General features: G+C 43.1%; 2 protein-coding genes across 2 annotated transcripts; both read left to right on the forward strand.

The window, feature by feature from the left end:
• Positions 1-169: 169 nt before the first annotated feature.
• On the forward strand, positions 170-4,946 carry LOC116376920 (poly(A) polymerase type 3-like; the record flags this gene model as incomplete). Its single annotated transcript, XM_031838424.1, has 6 exons — positions 170-256; positions 374-455; positions 2,496-2,605; positions 3,642-3,695; positions 4,535-4,646; positions 4,786-4,946. Coding segments are annotated over 6 exons (597 nt in total), but the record flags the coding sequence as incomplete, so codon positions are not given.
• A 1,172-nt stretch (positions 4,947-6,118) lies between these two features.
• LOC116376919 (poly(A) polymerase gamma) lies at positions 6,119-14,716 on the forward strand. Its single transcript, XM_031838423.1, has 16 exons — positions 6,119-6,251; positions 6,376-6,448; positions 7,955-8,075; positions 8,244-8,328; positions 8,762-8,815; positions 8,912-9,031; positions 9,649-9,758; positions 10,304-10,425; positions 10,549-10,706; positions 10,865-10,980; positions 11,224-11,435; positions 11,566-11,649; positions 11,744-11,803; positions 12,085-12,188; positions 12,301-12,401; positions 13,305-14,716. The coding sequence occupies exons 1-16, from the start codon at positions 6,133-6,135 to the stop codon at positions 13,478-13,480; spliced, it is 1,815 nt and encodes a 604-aa protein (XP_031694283.1). The 5' UTR covers positions 6,119-6,132; the 3' UTR covers positions 13,481-14,716.
• The last annotated feature ends 6 nt before the right edge of the window (positions 14,717-14,722 follow it).

The raw sequence follows: 14,722 nt of genomic DNA on the forward strand, positions 1-14,722 counted from the left end.
GTGTGTGTGTGTGTGTGTGTGTGTGTGTGTGTGTGTGTGTATATGCCCTGATGCTTGAATGCAAATATTTAACTGAATCAACTGAATTTGTGAATGTTGTGTATTTATCATTTTAATTTTCGCAGTATGATTAATGAGAGGGCCGTACTGTGAATGAAACGCCCGCTAAAAGCTGTATCTCCGTTTCAGACTTGCAGTTCTCGGGAAGTTGAATAACTTTGTGAAAGAATGGATCGCAGAGATCAGTGAATTAAAGGTGGGTTGTGTTGAACGGTCATTAATGGTGGTTATCTAATCAGATGCTATGTGGTGTTGTGCCATACGGAGTAAAAACCTACTGATTTCACTGTATATTCACTTGTCTCCCCTTCAGAACCTCCCACCATCGGCTATAAGCTGCGTCGGGGGCAAGATATTTACATTTGGTTCGTACAGACTTGGAGTGCACACAAAAGGTATGTTGAGTCATTGCAGTGACATCAAATCAACTTCAAACATTGACACCGTCCCATGTACTGTGTGCTTGGCTCATATCCGCATTGAAAAGGACCAGAGAGGTATCTGAACATTTCTACGACACTGCACTCGACCCCGTCTAAGCGGGCCTATCTCGTTGTTTTTGAAAAGCACAGGTCAGCCTGACTACACGAAAGCACAAGGCTGGCATTGTCGCGTTCCCCTGCTTTTGAGTCTTTTTGAAAAGACTAGTTTTGAGGTCTGAAAGCTGTGTAAACATTGGCCTGCTATAGACTGGAGTGTTGGTGTGAATGCAGTCGGAGACAACAAATGAGACGATGAAAATTAGTTAAAAAGTACAATACATGCATAGCAGAAAAATGCATTGCTATGTTTTCTTTTGTATTTGTTGTGCAACAAAATTATTGTAAATTTAAGTATTTAAAAAAAAAAAAAAAAATCATACAGTTTTTACATGACTCTGAATTAGTACGGATGTTCCAAGCTAATCTGTAAAATTGATAATGGTGCTCGTGGTGATTCTTTTTTCTTCATTGATTGGTATCAGCTATATGTCACCGGGTGAATATTCAGTGCTTTGTGTTTACCAACCTGTTGCGCTTCTGGATAAATCCAATGTTAAAATGTTATGAGAAAGAAGCATGTCCCAATAGAGTGTCATATTAATAATTCCGGTTAGCTCGTCTCAAAGTGGATGGATAATTTTGATTTTGGTTTTTAAACTCATCGTTTTGCTACGTTTACACTTGGCGTCTACACTACTCCAGAGTTTGAACCCCCCCCCCCCCCAAAAGATGGAGGGGTTTGGAAACGCTACAGACGCTGTGTTCATTTGAAATCTCCGGGGTTGACTCGTAGTGAGGGCGGAAATGCAGACCTTTTGAAAACGATGACGTAGACACTGTTTATACTATCAGCTGTTACTACTGCCTACATGTGGAGGAAGCAGCTGTTATTATAGAGATTAGCGAGTGGCATTGTCCGCCCTACAGAGCGGACGGTTTAAGTCACGGTTTGCAGCTTTGAGGAGGGTGATGGATACAAAACGGAGGACTTTCCTTTTCTTATTAATGCTTATTTTGTTCTGCACAACTATTGTGAAGTCCTCAAAGAAAATATAAATGAACAGTAGCATAAATGCCCTCCAGTGCAACAGGGACTTACAGCCGCCCAAAGTTTGAAAACTACAACTTTTTTGAGTCTGAGTGTATATGGAGGTAGATCTTAAGTATCAAGCACAACCTTTTATTATTATTAAAGAGAACAATAATACTCACCGGCACCCGCATGCCCGGTGTTTGTGAATAGTCTTAATCGTTTAGTGATGTTCGTTTTCAGGCGTGCTCGTATGGATGGAAATCGTTTAGACAACGGTGCTGTAGATTGTTTTCCCTTTAAAACCCGGTTTTAAACAGAACCGTATGAGTGTGGATGTAGACTTGGACTACAAAAAGTAATCGCAGCAACTAGTCCGCCTTTACTCACTCATGTGACCGTGGTGTAGTTTGTTAGCTTTTAAGTTCCTCTTTTACCGATTGCATTCCCACTTCAAAAATCATAAAAGTGCTGTTCATTTGTGAAGATTATCTTGCCCAACAAAATGTGTAATTATTTAAAACTTGTGTTTGCCACAGAGCTTATGCTCTGCATTAATCCAGAAGCTAATGCAAAAATCCCATTTGGCTTTTTGTTGTGCGACGCTAACTTCCGGGGTTAGCGGAGTTAGTTAGGGTTCACTGGAGTTCTGATGAGTGACTGGTGAGTGTTCAGAAGAAAGGACGATCTAAACCGTGAACAGTTTACAGGCTGCGACTGTACAAAGCCAGGTCAGGTATTATCAGTTGGACAGTCGCCAAAGACAATTGTGAAAAGTATCGGCTCTACTTGATTATCGTGATGTTTTATTCCATGAACTCTCTTAAGCCTTGAACACAGCAATTTATCAGATTATCATTGAAGTTGTTGCCCATGGTTGTTGACCCAGAACGCGCTGCTAAAAGTGAAACTGTTTCTTCCAGGAGCTGATATCGATGCCTTGTGTGTGGCCCCACGCCACGTAGAGAGAAGTGACTTTTTCTCGTCTTTCTTTGAGAAATTCAAACAGCACGAAGAGATCAAAGACCTGAGGGTAAGTGTCAGTAAAGAAAGGCCCCGTTTGAAAGATCGGTCGGTCAAATCAAAACGATGCAAGACCACTTGCGTCACTGCTCCTGGGTGAGAAGTCATTGTTTAGGCGAGCTGAGGTTACTGTTTTGGGAAGTAGAGCAATAACACGGCTGAAGTATTTTTTGCTGAATAGATAGCGGAGTTCTAATGAAGTAACTCTCAGCAGAGAGCAATACCCACGAGCATTGCCCGTGTTGTTGTCAAGTCTGCTGTTTTAATTTTAATTTCCCACGGTGTGTGTCTTTATTAACATCAATATACATGATGGAACAAGTCTGTTCCCCCCTTTAGGTTATGTTTGTTTTGACACTAAATTATATTTAAATAGAATTATCAAATTAGCTGCTATTTGTTGAAGTGTATACTTCTTGTGAGTAAATCTAGTCTTGCAGATGTTTTCCAAAAAGGCATAGAGGTGGTGCACTTTGATTGGAAGGTAAATGTTACTGAGAGGACCCCTGTGTTAATTGAGTATTGTAAGAGGATGCTTTGGTTCAATATTAAAAGCCTGCTCTCTGAAGACATCCATAGCTCAAGTAATCTGTAATCGGCTGTCTGCAGATACTTTAATATCGCTGTAGATGACATTCTGAAGGAGTCTCTGACGAAATGTCAAATACACAAATGGATTGAAGCCGAATATGTCTTTGGACAAGACATGTTGTGAGTTTTGGAAACTATTACAGCCATCAGTTTTCAATACCTTGTGACTTTTGGAGTAGATGGTGCAGAGTTATTGTTATGTTTTAGACTAAACAAGCCACCGCTGCAAATAGCATAATAATAATAATAGTGTAGCTGGATTTTCTACAACTGGCCAGAAATGCCAGGTTTAATTTGAATTAATAGACATTCAAAAATGTTCTGAACGAAGCTTTAAACTATTTTGTGCAGCTCTAGACTTTCACCTCTTTTTCGTCATGATGTGAGCGAGCTATGTGACTTCGCCTCCTCTTAGATGTGTTGCTGATATTGTCTCTTTTTGGTGCTTTCTCAAGGCTGTGGAGGATGCCTTCGTACCGGTGATAAAATTCAAATTTGACGGAATAGAGGTAAGTACCTTTGAGATCCAAGTGATGCGTGTTGTCTACATATAGGGCTATTCAATAACTAAAGGACAAAGGTGTTGTAGTATAGACATTGTTAAAACTGTCACCATATCAGATTTTTACTACACATTTATCATTGCCAAAATATTAACAATATCTGTTACAATATTTATAGAAAATAAAAATAAAAACATGCAGTCAGCCAAATTCATTTTTAACTGTCTTTTGTGCATTTTGTTCTTTTTTTGGGTAAATTCATTGCACTTCAAATACAAATGTGAGTGAGTGGGCAGAGTGTCTCCAACCATAGCAGTGTATATAAAATGATTTAAGAGGCACTGGATTATTTACACAATATTGTCATGTGTATTGTTAATATATCAGTATTTCGTTTTTAAATATTACAGTTAAATACCGTTATATCGCGACACCTAACTGATCGTAAGGATTACTTCTGTTCAGCTGTCGCTGAATAGCTTTGCAAAGAATGATGGTTTTGATCCGACTTTAAACAAAAAAATGAGTCCAGATTAAAACAGGTTTTTCTCAGGCCGAGGTCGGAACTTCATGACACATGTTGGTGGTCCAGTTTGTAGTTCAGGTCCATGAAAAGGTTCACTAAAGAGCAGGAAAGAATATATAAAAGAGCATCATCATAACTACTGTTCCTGTGTCTGCCTAAATAAGAAACCTCGGTACTTGTAGTTTGCATTCCTTGATTAAAAAGTCCTTTTAAAAGCTCCTCATACTGAGCCGTACTGCGGTGCACCTGCTGGCCATTCCCAGACAGCTCACTTGTACTCATCGGTTCTTCCCTTGTTTTTCTGTCTCCGTCTGAGCAGATTGACCTGCTTTTTGCCAGACTGGCCTTACAGTCCATTCCAGACAACTTGGACCTGAGGGGAGACTCTATCCTGAGAAACCTGGACATTCGGTGTATCCGCAGCCTTAACGGTACGCTGCGTGACCTTTACCGGCTTGTATGAGAGCCACTTGAATCTTAAACCCTCTCTTACTGGAGATCGTCGCCTTAAGTTTAATAGTGAAACGCTTTTCTCGCAGCGCTTTAGGTTTCTGATGTTTTGTCTCTCAGGTTGTCGAGTGACTGATGAAATTCTGTACCTGGTGCCAAACAAAGAAAACTTCAGACTCACATTGAGAGCCATCAAACTGTGGGCGAAACGTAAGTGGATTCAAATCTTCTTCAGAGTGCTGCACCCTTTTTTGCGGCTGCTCCGAGAGTAGAAGCTTGTTTTGTCCACGTCTGTCTATCCTGAGCTTTATACGTCACACAGACACCATCAAAACTAGGGATGGGTATCGTTAGGATGTTATCGATACTGCTTCGGTTCCTTATCGATACTCTTATCGGTTCTTGATCATTATTATCTTGAAGACAATTAAGGAAAGAATCAACATTGCTTTATTATTCTTGTACGTAAACAAAAAGTTCCACAATCTTTAAAATACATTCGCAGCTAAACAATTATCTCCGAGATTAGCTTTCATTTATTGACCTCCTCTTCTTAGCTAACGTTAGCTGCAGTGGACGAGGATGCACGGCTGCTCGCCAAACAGTAGATTTCTGTTCTGCTTATTTGCCAAATGTTTTGATAATGTGCTGGTCTTACTTTGTTGTTTTTTTGCATTTGTGACAACGAGAGTTCTCAGCATCTACTGGAGTAAAATGTATCAACACTTTGGATGTTTTTGTTCTGTGTGTGTGTGTGTGTGTGTGTGTGTGTGGCGTGACTCGGCTCCTTGTGCAACGACGGGCACAGAGACGGAGAGAGGAGCTTTAAGACGCTGCTGTTACGGATAGCAGTCCGGACCTTATCAGCAATCCGGATTTTACTCATTTAGAACCGGTTCCCGTTTAGAACCGGTTTCGGGGAACATCCCTAACGTCCCTAGAGCCCGTTTGTGGGAGCAGATCGGCCAGCTGGACACAGATAATAGCTTGTGAGTGCTTTTATCGCCGTATGCGTCGTCTCTACGAAGGATCGTGTTCCTGATGCACGGCTGTCGGGTCGAGCGTTGACATGCTCATCAATACTAAGTGTGAAGTCAAGCGTCCTCTGGTTGGTGCTCATGAAGAAGAAACGATGTCAAACTAATGTATAGTAGGCCAGACAGATGCTGACGGGGCCGATGCTAGTCCATCATACAGCGGTGGTTAGAGTGGTGATAATGTTGCCATAGAAACAATTTTTAAAGAGCTTTTCTGATGGAGTGCTCTCCATCATCCAGCGGCGTAAAAAGATGCTTTGTGGCTGATTTTACAGCATCCTTGTGTCATATTCAGAAGTAATATATAAAAAGTAACGCTACCAAATTATACCACGGGGTTACTCGCGTCCTGCAGGTGTCCTCTCAGTCTAGTGCTGCTCATATCTTACTGTAACGTGCTCCTCCTGCAGGCCGTGGGATCTACTCCAACATGCTGGGCTTCCTGGGTGGAGTGTCTTGGGCCATGCTGGTGGCCAGGACCTGCCAGCTCTACCCCAACGCCGTGGCCGCCACGCTGGTCCACAAGTTCTTCCTGGTGTTTTCCAAATGGTGAGCGTTTAGCTTAGCTCCTGCAGCGTCATATTGATCCTGTTCCACATGATGGCAGTATTTCACTGCCTCGTGTGAAGCCAGTTCACACATTTTAGTACGGTTTGTCTCTTCCGTCCTACAGGGAGTGGCCGAATCCTGTGCTCTTGAAACAGCCCGAGGACAGTAATCTGAATTTACCTGTGTGGGATCCCAGAGTGAGTATGACACCAGTGGTTCATTCCCACATGTTAATGTTATGTGTAGACACAGGAAACACCATTTGCACAGAGTTGATCTGCTAAATTGTGTTTGTGAGGTTTTTTTTTTTTTTTTTTTGTTTGTTTTTAAATTAAGCTCACTAGATAAGAGTATAGGTACATTTGTCTTTCTCCTATTTCATGTCTCCTCATTCCTCTTGTCCTCGCATGACCTGGAACATTTGGGGTCTTCTATCTTGAGTTCATATGCTCTTACCTCTGCTCGGAGGAGGCTTCCCCAGAGCATCTTGGAGCAAGGAAGGCTTCCCACGTGGACGTCCTTTTTGTTTTCTCTTTTTTTTTTTTTTAATCAGACAGACTTGCCCCTTTAGTAAAAATGCTATTAAAGTGCAAAACAGAGCTGACATTTGTGTTTAAATCCCATATTTACATCACCACAGTCAAACACTGCAGTAAGTATTTAAGGACACCTCTCCACACTCTTGCAGGTTTTCTTATGAATATTCTTTCTTTGGCCAGGGGCTTTTACTGTTTTTCATAATAATACCATAAATCTATTTACCACAGACTAATTAGTCTTTAGCCTGAAGTGAAAAACCAACTTTCTAGCTGCTGTAAACTGCTGTGTCATGTCTGTTGTGTCCCTTCAGCAATAAACACATTTAAATTATCTCCTGGTGTCATTTTCGTTCAGTCACAGCACGGCCAACAGAAGCCGTGCGTTGGGTCTGAAGTATAGCGATAGATTCAGTTTCAGAAGATTTCCTGAATGTTCAGGCTACTTTATAGTATTTCTGTTTTCTATGAGACATGCTCATCATAATCCAAATGTAGAGCTGAAACTAATGATTACATGCACAGAATGTACTCTGGTGTTCGGAGTACTGTCTGTATTTTCACACCAAAGGTAGTGAGGTATTCTCACATAACTCCTCCCCTTTTGTAACACTTCAGACATGGACAAAGTCATAGACTGGCTGACACACAATGTAAAACAGATGAACTAAACATGTGCAATATACTTGGACATTAAATTGTGTTTCGACTGATCTGGACACCATTTAAATGCGGCCTTGCATGTGTTGTCCAGCAGCTGATATTTCGGCTCAATGTGCACATGTAATATTTCTTTTACATTGGAGAATGTTAAACTGCAATAGCTAAAATGATTAGCACACACAAAAGATGCTAAAGCTCTGTCATGGCTCACAGAAAGGTGATCCAGCCTTCATCAGCAACTGCCAAGTCCCTTCACATGAAGATTTAGAGGAGCACGTCTCATTTCACATTTTGTTTCCTTCACTTCTCCTCCTCCGCATCACTTGAGGAAACAATGCAGATGAGGGAAAGTGGGTTGGGATGTACAGTGTGTGTTGTGAGCCCTCTGGTTTCATGTGGGCGCGGGGAGTTGCCCGACACAAAGTTTGGCCGGTTGAGTTTGCTGGTGAAGGCTCTCATTTCTGTCGTGGTCCCTCTGCCGTGTTTGTTTTTATTTCCTTTTAGGTAAACCCATCCGACAGATACCACCTGATGCCCATCATCACCCCCGCCTACCCCCAGCAGAACTCCACGTACAACGTCTCCACGTCAACGCGCACCATCATGAGCGAGGAGTTCAAATACGGTAAATAAAGACATGGCATGAAATGAAATATCTGTCCACCTGCTTCCTGGTCATACCTAGCTTATCAACAGGCTATGGTAACTTTTGCATTTTTCAAAAGTGTCAAAACTTTGAAGTGTAATTCCTCAGCCTGCTAACGTCTTTGTCCCATGTGTCTGGCATGAACAGGCCTCAGCGTCACAGATGAGATTCTTCAGGGAAAGACAGAATGGTCCAAACTCTTTGAGCCGCCCAACTTTTTCCAAAAGTACAAGTAGGTGTTGCCCGCCGGTCTCGATCCTTTGTGTTCCGTGGTTTTGAAAGTCAGTCGGTATCATGTTAAGTTATGGGGACATGAGATTGCATTTGTGCAGTTGAAACTAAAACCGGATGATGCAAGTTTCAGACCAACTAATTGTTTTCCTTTTTTTGGGGGGTTTGGGCACATTTGACTCATCCTTACTGTGGTCAGTGGAGTTTGGTCGACTCATTGTTTGTGAAAGTTCCTCCCACACAAGCACCTCAACTGACTTCATCTGCCGTGTTCTGTTGGTGGTGCTGCTGCTTCATCATTGGAGTCGCACTACCTGAGCACCGGTGTGACTGGTTGAAGAGAATGTTCCTCTGTGTAGCACATTGAATTCAAGAGTGTTGAGGATCGAAACACTGCCCAGCTTCTTCATCTGATTTTCTGCTCTGTGCTGCAGGCATTACATCGTTCTGACCGCCAGCGCTTCCACAGAAGAAAACCACTTAGAATGGTAAGAGTCTGTAAAGAGTGAAACTCTACTGCAATAGATAGACTTGTATTACCAGTGACTCTGTGAAAACACCTGCTGATGTTTTTTCTCCCTCAGGATCGGCCTGGTGGAGTCAAAGATCCGCGTTCTGGTGGGAAACCTGGAGAGGAATGAGTACATCACCCTGGCTCACGTCAACCCACAGTCCTTCCCCGGGTCCAAAGAGAACCGCAACGAGTGAGTTCACCTTTATCCATTTGAACAGCTCGGTGGTAGAGGGCAACTCCTGCTAATCAATCAAACCTTTTCTAGGTTTTGTTGTTTGTCGTCGAGAACTCGGAACATGTTGCCCGTTGACATGTGTTAATGCTGATAGTGCAAGTCAGTGAGTCATGACGTCATTGTTTGCGTATGTCTTGTCATTGAGTATTAGGCAGACACATGGCACTAGTTTAAAATGTGGCGTGGCTTCACACCAGCATGTTCATTGTGTCGCTGTCTGCACTTTAACACTCTAAACAGACACTGTCAGTCCTGCTGTGTGTTTAGCTCCGTTAGCTGTTAGCTCTTTAAGTCAAACACAGCGCCGGACTTCCACCGGATGCTAACCGCTAACTAGCTCTCCTCCCGACCGACAAGTGATATACATTACTCTTCTACCCTAGACTGTAGCCGCAACATTCAGGAAAGTTTTTAGCAGGCTGCCGCTGCTGTTGATTGGCTGGCAATTTAATTTAGGAAACGCTTGATTGATGTGCAGCAGAGTTTTCTATGAGCGGTGCTTTTTAACCATCAATATTGTACATGGTGATGTTCATTGTTTTCACGTGGCTCCTTGTGTGTTTCTGTGACAGGAACGACTTTGTGTGCATGTGGTTCATTGGGATCATCTTCAAGAAAGTGGAGAACGCGGAGAGTGTGAACATTGACCTGACGTACGACATCCAGTCCTTCACAGACACTGGTAGGTCATATCTCTCTCTAGTCAGAACATTTAAGATGAAATGGGCTGCAGGACATGTACTATTCTACTATATACTACGAGTATATGAAGTGGCTAAAAGGCAGGCTCATTTGTTTTACCGCCTTTGAAATAAATGCAGAAAAAAAGCTTTTTCTCTTACATTTTTTAAAGAAAATATGAGAAAATACACTTGACTTTTTCCAATATGTCCAACCTTTTTTATTATGAATAGCATAGATATTTCTTAATCTACTCCTAGCTGCTATTAATAATGTGAGAGGCAACCTGCAGGAGCCTAAGTCATGAAATGGCCTCAAAACATGAGGTTAAATTCATACAGTGGCAGCTTTATAAATGCACAAGTATATCAAAACATTGCCGAACTCACTTGAAAATAATGAATCGGTAAACTCAAATGTTAAACGTTCCAAAGAATCCAAACCATGCGGCAGCCACTTGGTCTCTGCCTAGAAGAAAGTCAAACCTGTTTCTATGTATTCGTGTCTGTCGTCGATGATCTGAACACGTCACGTTGTTCCCTGCAGTGTACAGACAAGCCAACAACATCAACATGCTGAAGGACGGGATGAAGATCGAAGCGACACACGTGAAGAAGAAACAGCTCCATCAGTACCTTCCTCCTGAGCTGGTGCAGAAGAAGAAGAGGGTGAGACGTCATCCCGCGCATGTCGGGACCAAAGCCTGAATACATTTTTGAAACATTTCTATGGTTATTGACTTAATGCGTTTCTTCTTTTATTGTATCTCACTGCGTTTCTTTCCCCCGCAGAGCATAGCGGAGTTGAACCGCAGCTCCAACGGGGGGAGCTCCAAGCGGCTCTCTCTGGACAGCAGTCACCTGGACAGCTCCAGAGACACGGACTCAGGGACTCCCTTTACCTCCCCATCCAGCAAACCCACTAAGCCCGCGTCCGACACAGAGGACAGGTGTGATTCACACCAAATGCATTTTAATGTTGTTACTGTCAAATGCAGATGTTCTATGCTAATGCAGATCCTTTTTTTGCCAGATATTATTACTATTTACAACAGGTTCAAATCCACAATGTGATGCTGAGTGAATGTTTGTGTTGTGTATTTTGCAGCATCAGCCCTCCCAAGCAGATTTTTACAGAGGGCTCCCCAGCAGCCAGCGCTACAGCAGCTACAGCAGCTACAGCAGCTACAGACCAGGGCATGTCCATCCCTGTCATTGGCTCCAGTGAGTTGATTTTCCAGTGACCATTACACACTCTGGGATAGGCTGTTAAACATTTTAATATTTACATAAAGAGTCGTATGACATAATGTCTCTTTTGTTATATGGGACATTACATCAGAAACTCTTCAAATCTAGAGAATATCAATGAACAAACGGCTATGCCGAGTTGAAAGCATGTCCCTTAAATGGATGTCAAAAGACAAATAAACCAGATCCGATTTCTTCTCGTTTCGTCCCCCTCTGATCCTGAAGAGCCCGTGGTCAAAGCCAAACCCGCCTCCCCGCCGGCCAGCAGCTCCGTCGCCATGGGGCCGGCCGGCGACGCGCAGCCCAACGCCGCCTGCAGCCCCCGAGAGGAGCCCAACGGCCTGGAGGACCCGGTCAACGGCGCTCCTGCCAAGAGACCGCACTCGCCCACACAGGAGGACCTGGCCAAGAGGCACAAAGAGACGGAGGTGAGGAGACCCGGAGTGTGTGTGTGTGTGTGTGTGTGTGTGTGTGTGTGTGTGTGTGTGTGAGAATATATGTATTTGGTGTTTGGTATAAAAACAGCAGATTAAATTACTGACAATTATTTTGCTGCAGGTGGTGTCAAATGATGACTCTGCATTTAAAGAGCCATTTCCACCGTCCTCTGACTCCTGCACACATGGAGAAGAACCCAGTGCTGTAGGTGTTACTTACCCCGGCTGCTTTTAGTGACCGTGTACAGACAGACGAAGCAAGATTAACCTTTGCACATTTTTCCTCTCTCCACCGTTAGACCCCACTGCCTGGATCAAAGGCTAAGCCCATTCCAACCATCGATACCTCAAGAACACAGGTAACGTCTTCTCTCTACGTGGTGGACTTGGGTTCTGTTGAGCAGAAAAAAAGAGAAAATGATATAAATGGAAAGTCTTCATGGAGTCTCCAAGAAACTTGCATCTAATCTATAAAGGACAATATCTGGGTCATATGCACACCATCTCTAAACTTTGTTAGCCACTTTTAAATTATATCAAGCCATTACATTGTTCCACAGCTTAAGTGGCACACGGATCCATGGATTTCCTAAATGAATTATATTAAATCGATCTATAACGTTGCTTTCTCCTTCCTCAGAGACTTCCCAGCATGGAGCTGCCAGACGCCTCCTCGCCTCTACCGGCCAGCAACAGCTGCCGCGTCGTGAAGAATTCCATTAAACTGGCCCTCAACCGCCACAAGTGAGCCCTCAACTAGTTTCCCAGAGACGGTTGTTGTGAATGTTTGTTTTTTTACTTTCTAATGTTTTAATTTTGTATTTCTTTGCCCGTCTGTTTTTCATTGAATTTATAGCATCACACCTCCCAAGCCCCCAGTGTTTGAGGGCACCGTCACCACCGACGCTCCTCCTGCCAGCGAAGAGAAGGGCATGTCCATCCCAGTCATCGGCTCAAGTACGTGCTGAGTCGCTTTTTATTCACTCAATCACTTCTGGTAATTCATCACACTTTTGTTAAGTGAAACCATGACAAATATTTGTTAACAAGCTATTTTTCTCCGAGATGAAACAAGTCTTAAAAACTAATTGTTGACGACCTTTTTTTTTTCTGTGAGCACAAACGAGACAAAAATTTACCATTCGCATACCATTAACCTGCATCCGGTGTAAAGTTAGTTACTTTCAGTTAGCTGTTTTTTGTTTTTCTAGGCTTTTGTTAGGAATGAGTGCAAGATTAAAGCATTAAGACATTCTAGCTGCTTGTCTAAAGTTAAGCTGAGACAGTGAGCAGTATTTGAGTCAATTAGTCTCAAGAACGTCACAACAAAGACGGAGAAAGAAAAAGCGACAGAAATGAGACTAAAATGTGACTGACATAAAACTAACATACATTTTTGTCAAAACATAGGGGTGCACCGACACATTTGGGTGCTTGCTGGTACCGAGTACTTAATCGTACAATTACAGTTCTAATAATGACTTTGAAAATGTTTGATTTTCATCAGATGTTCCTCACGCTCCGACTATAACAAACTAAATGTACAACACCATGCTGTCGCTGACATGTTAACACTCAACACTGTTTTCCTGACACAAACGGAGCATAGTTTGCAGTATGGGTAATAATAATAAACTGTTCAAATATTGAAAATTAAACTAGTTGATCCACCTTAAAGGTCAGCCCACCTTAAGTGTTCCTGAGCCCTTTGATGTCGTTAGCTTCGGGGCTAGCCCCATTCACTTTAATCATCAGGTAGCAAACAAGAGCCTAGCACTTGGCTCGCTCAACCAGACGCTCGCTAACTTTACGGCGGGTTTGCAAGATAACCACTATTTTTGTCCCTCTTTCTTCCCGTAGAACACGTGGCCTCCAAACAGGCGGCGCCCCCCGTCGGCAGCTCCATCCCCACGTTGGTGAGCCGAGGGGCCGACCCGCTGAACGGAGCGACTGCCAAGAGAGCCCACTCCCCCTCTCTGGAGGAGCAGGCCAAAAGGCTGAAAGAAACAGAAAAGGCCAGAATCCACATAGCTTGAACACACAAACACAGACTCTGATTTATACATGCGTAGAGTTGGGGGCTTCACAGTAACGTCAAAAACACCAGAGGAGACGACTTTGGGGCGGGGGGGTGGGGTGGGTGTTTCAGGTCGGTCTGTCTCAAGTGTGAAGCAGCAGGATGGATAACCTCACCCTCAAATCTTTAGAGTACAGATTTGCCAGTGGATAGGTGATGTTGTGAGGCGCTCTCTGTCACACTCGCAGCCAGAGGGCTTTGAACACAACAGTCACGGAGATATCCGACACCAGAACTAATCGTTATTTTTTTTTTACTCTTCTTCTCCCTCGGTGTTTAAAAGTGTACACAGTGCAGATGGAAAAGGAGCTGTTCTGTTCTTTTCTTACCCCCAAAGTTAACATGTTTTAAAACAGCCCAGAACATTTATCGACCCGCTTGCTACACATACCTCTGTTGTACGCTGATTTCTTTTTCTTCTCCCAAATAGAAACCTGTACAGTAAATGTTGATGTACATAACTTTTTTGTCTTAAAAAGAAGCAAAAGATCACTGTAAATCTTTTGACCATTCTATTGTAGTTTTATCTAAAAAGGAAAAAAAAAAAAGTTTAAAAAAATGTAATTTTTTTTTGTTTTTGTTTTTCTCTCATGCTTGTCCAAAAAAGGAAAAAAAGTTTCCAGCCCTGGATATTTTTTTGTAAAACACTGTATAGGTTTGGATACAGTTCGAAAGGAGGCTTTATTGAGGGGGTTCGCTCGGATGGACGGAAACCACAACCACGACTCTTTGGACCACCACGACCACCCAAAGTGGACTCCAGGTTGGTATCGCACTTTGCGGTGCATCGGTGATCTGACACCAGTGCTTCTCAGGTACCGGTAAAAAGATCACCCTTTACGGTAACGCTGAAGCTGTACGGTCACTGCAGGGATTAGCACGGAACACAAAGTGGACCCTATCGGTAACGGCCACGCTAATCCCTTCTGTTCAGCGTGGCGTCGCTGTCACGAGTGTCCCGCCTACTTTATGTCTCGGATTAAAAGAAACGGTTGAGTTTTGCCGCTTGCTTTTCCTGGTGTGGTCGAGGCTCTCGATGTCACGGTGGCGAGCGAGCGCCGGATAGTTTAGACGGCTACAGCAAGAAAATGTTCCGATATAAGTTGTGTACGTACCTGTGATTGTGCGATGCCTAAAGTGAATTCTCTGGTTCATTCGGAGGGCTAAACAAAATAAAATCTTTTGTTCTAGATACTGTTTG

This window comes from Anarrhichthys ocellatus, unplaced genomic scaffold, assembly GCF_004355925.1.
Source record: "Anarrhichthys ocellatus isolate YVR2014 unplaced genomic scaffold, GSC_Weel_1.0 scaffold707, whole genome shotgun sequence".
Taxonomy (NCBI): domain Eukaryota; kingdom Metazoa; phylum Chordata; class Actinopteri; order Perciformes; family Anarhichadidae; genus Anarrhichthys; species Anarrhichthys ocellatus.

Coding starts and splice junctions, on each gene's coding strand:
- LOC116376919 (XM_031838423.1), top strand. CDS start 6,133: ATGCTGGGCTTCCTGGGTGGAGTGTCTTGGGCCATGCTGGTGGCCAGG. Junction 10,707..10,864: donor GCGTCCGACACAGAGGACAG/GTGTGATTCACA, acceptor TGTATTTTGCAG/CATCAGCCCTCCCAAGCAGA. Junction 11,804..12,084: donor TCGATACCTCAAGAACACAG/GTAACGTCTTCT, acceptor CTCCTTCCTCAG/AGACTTCCCAGCATGGAGCT.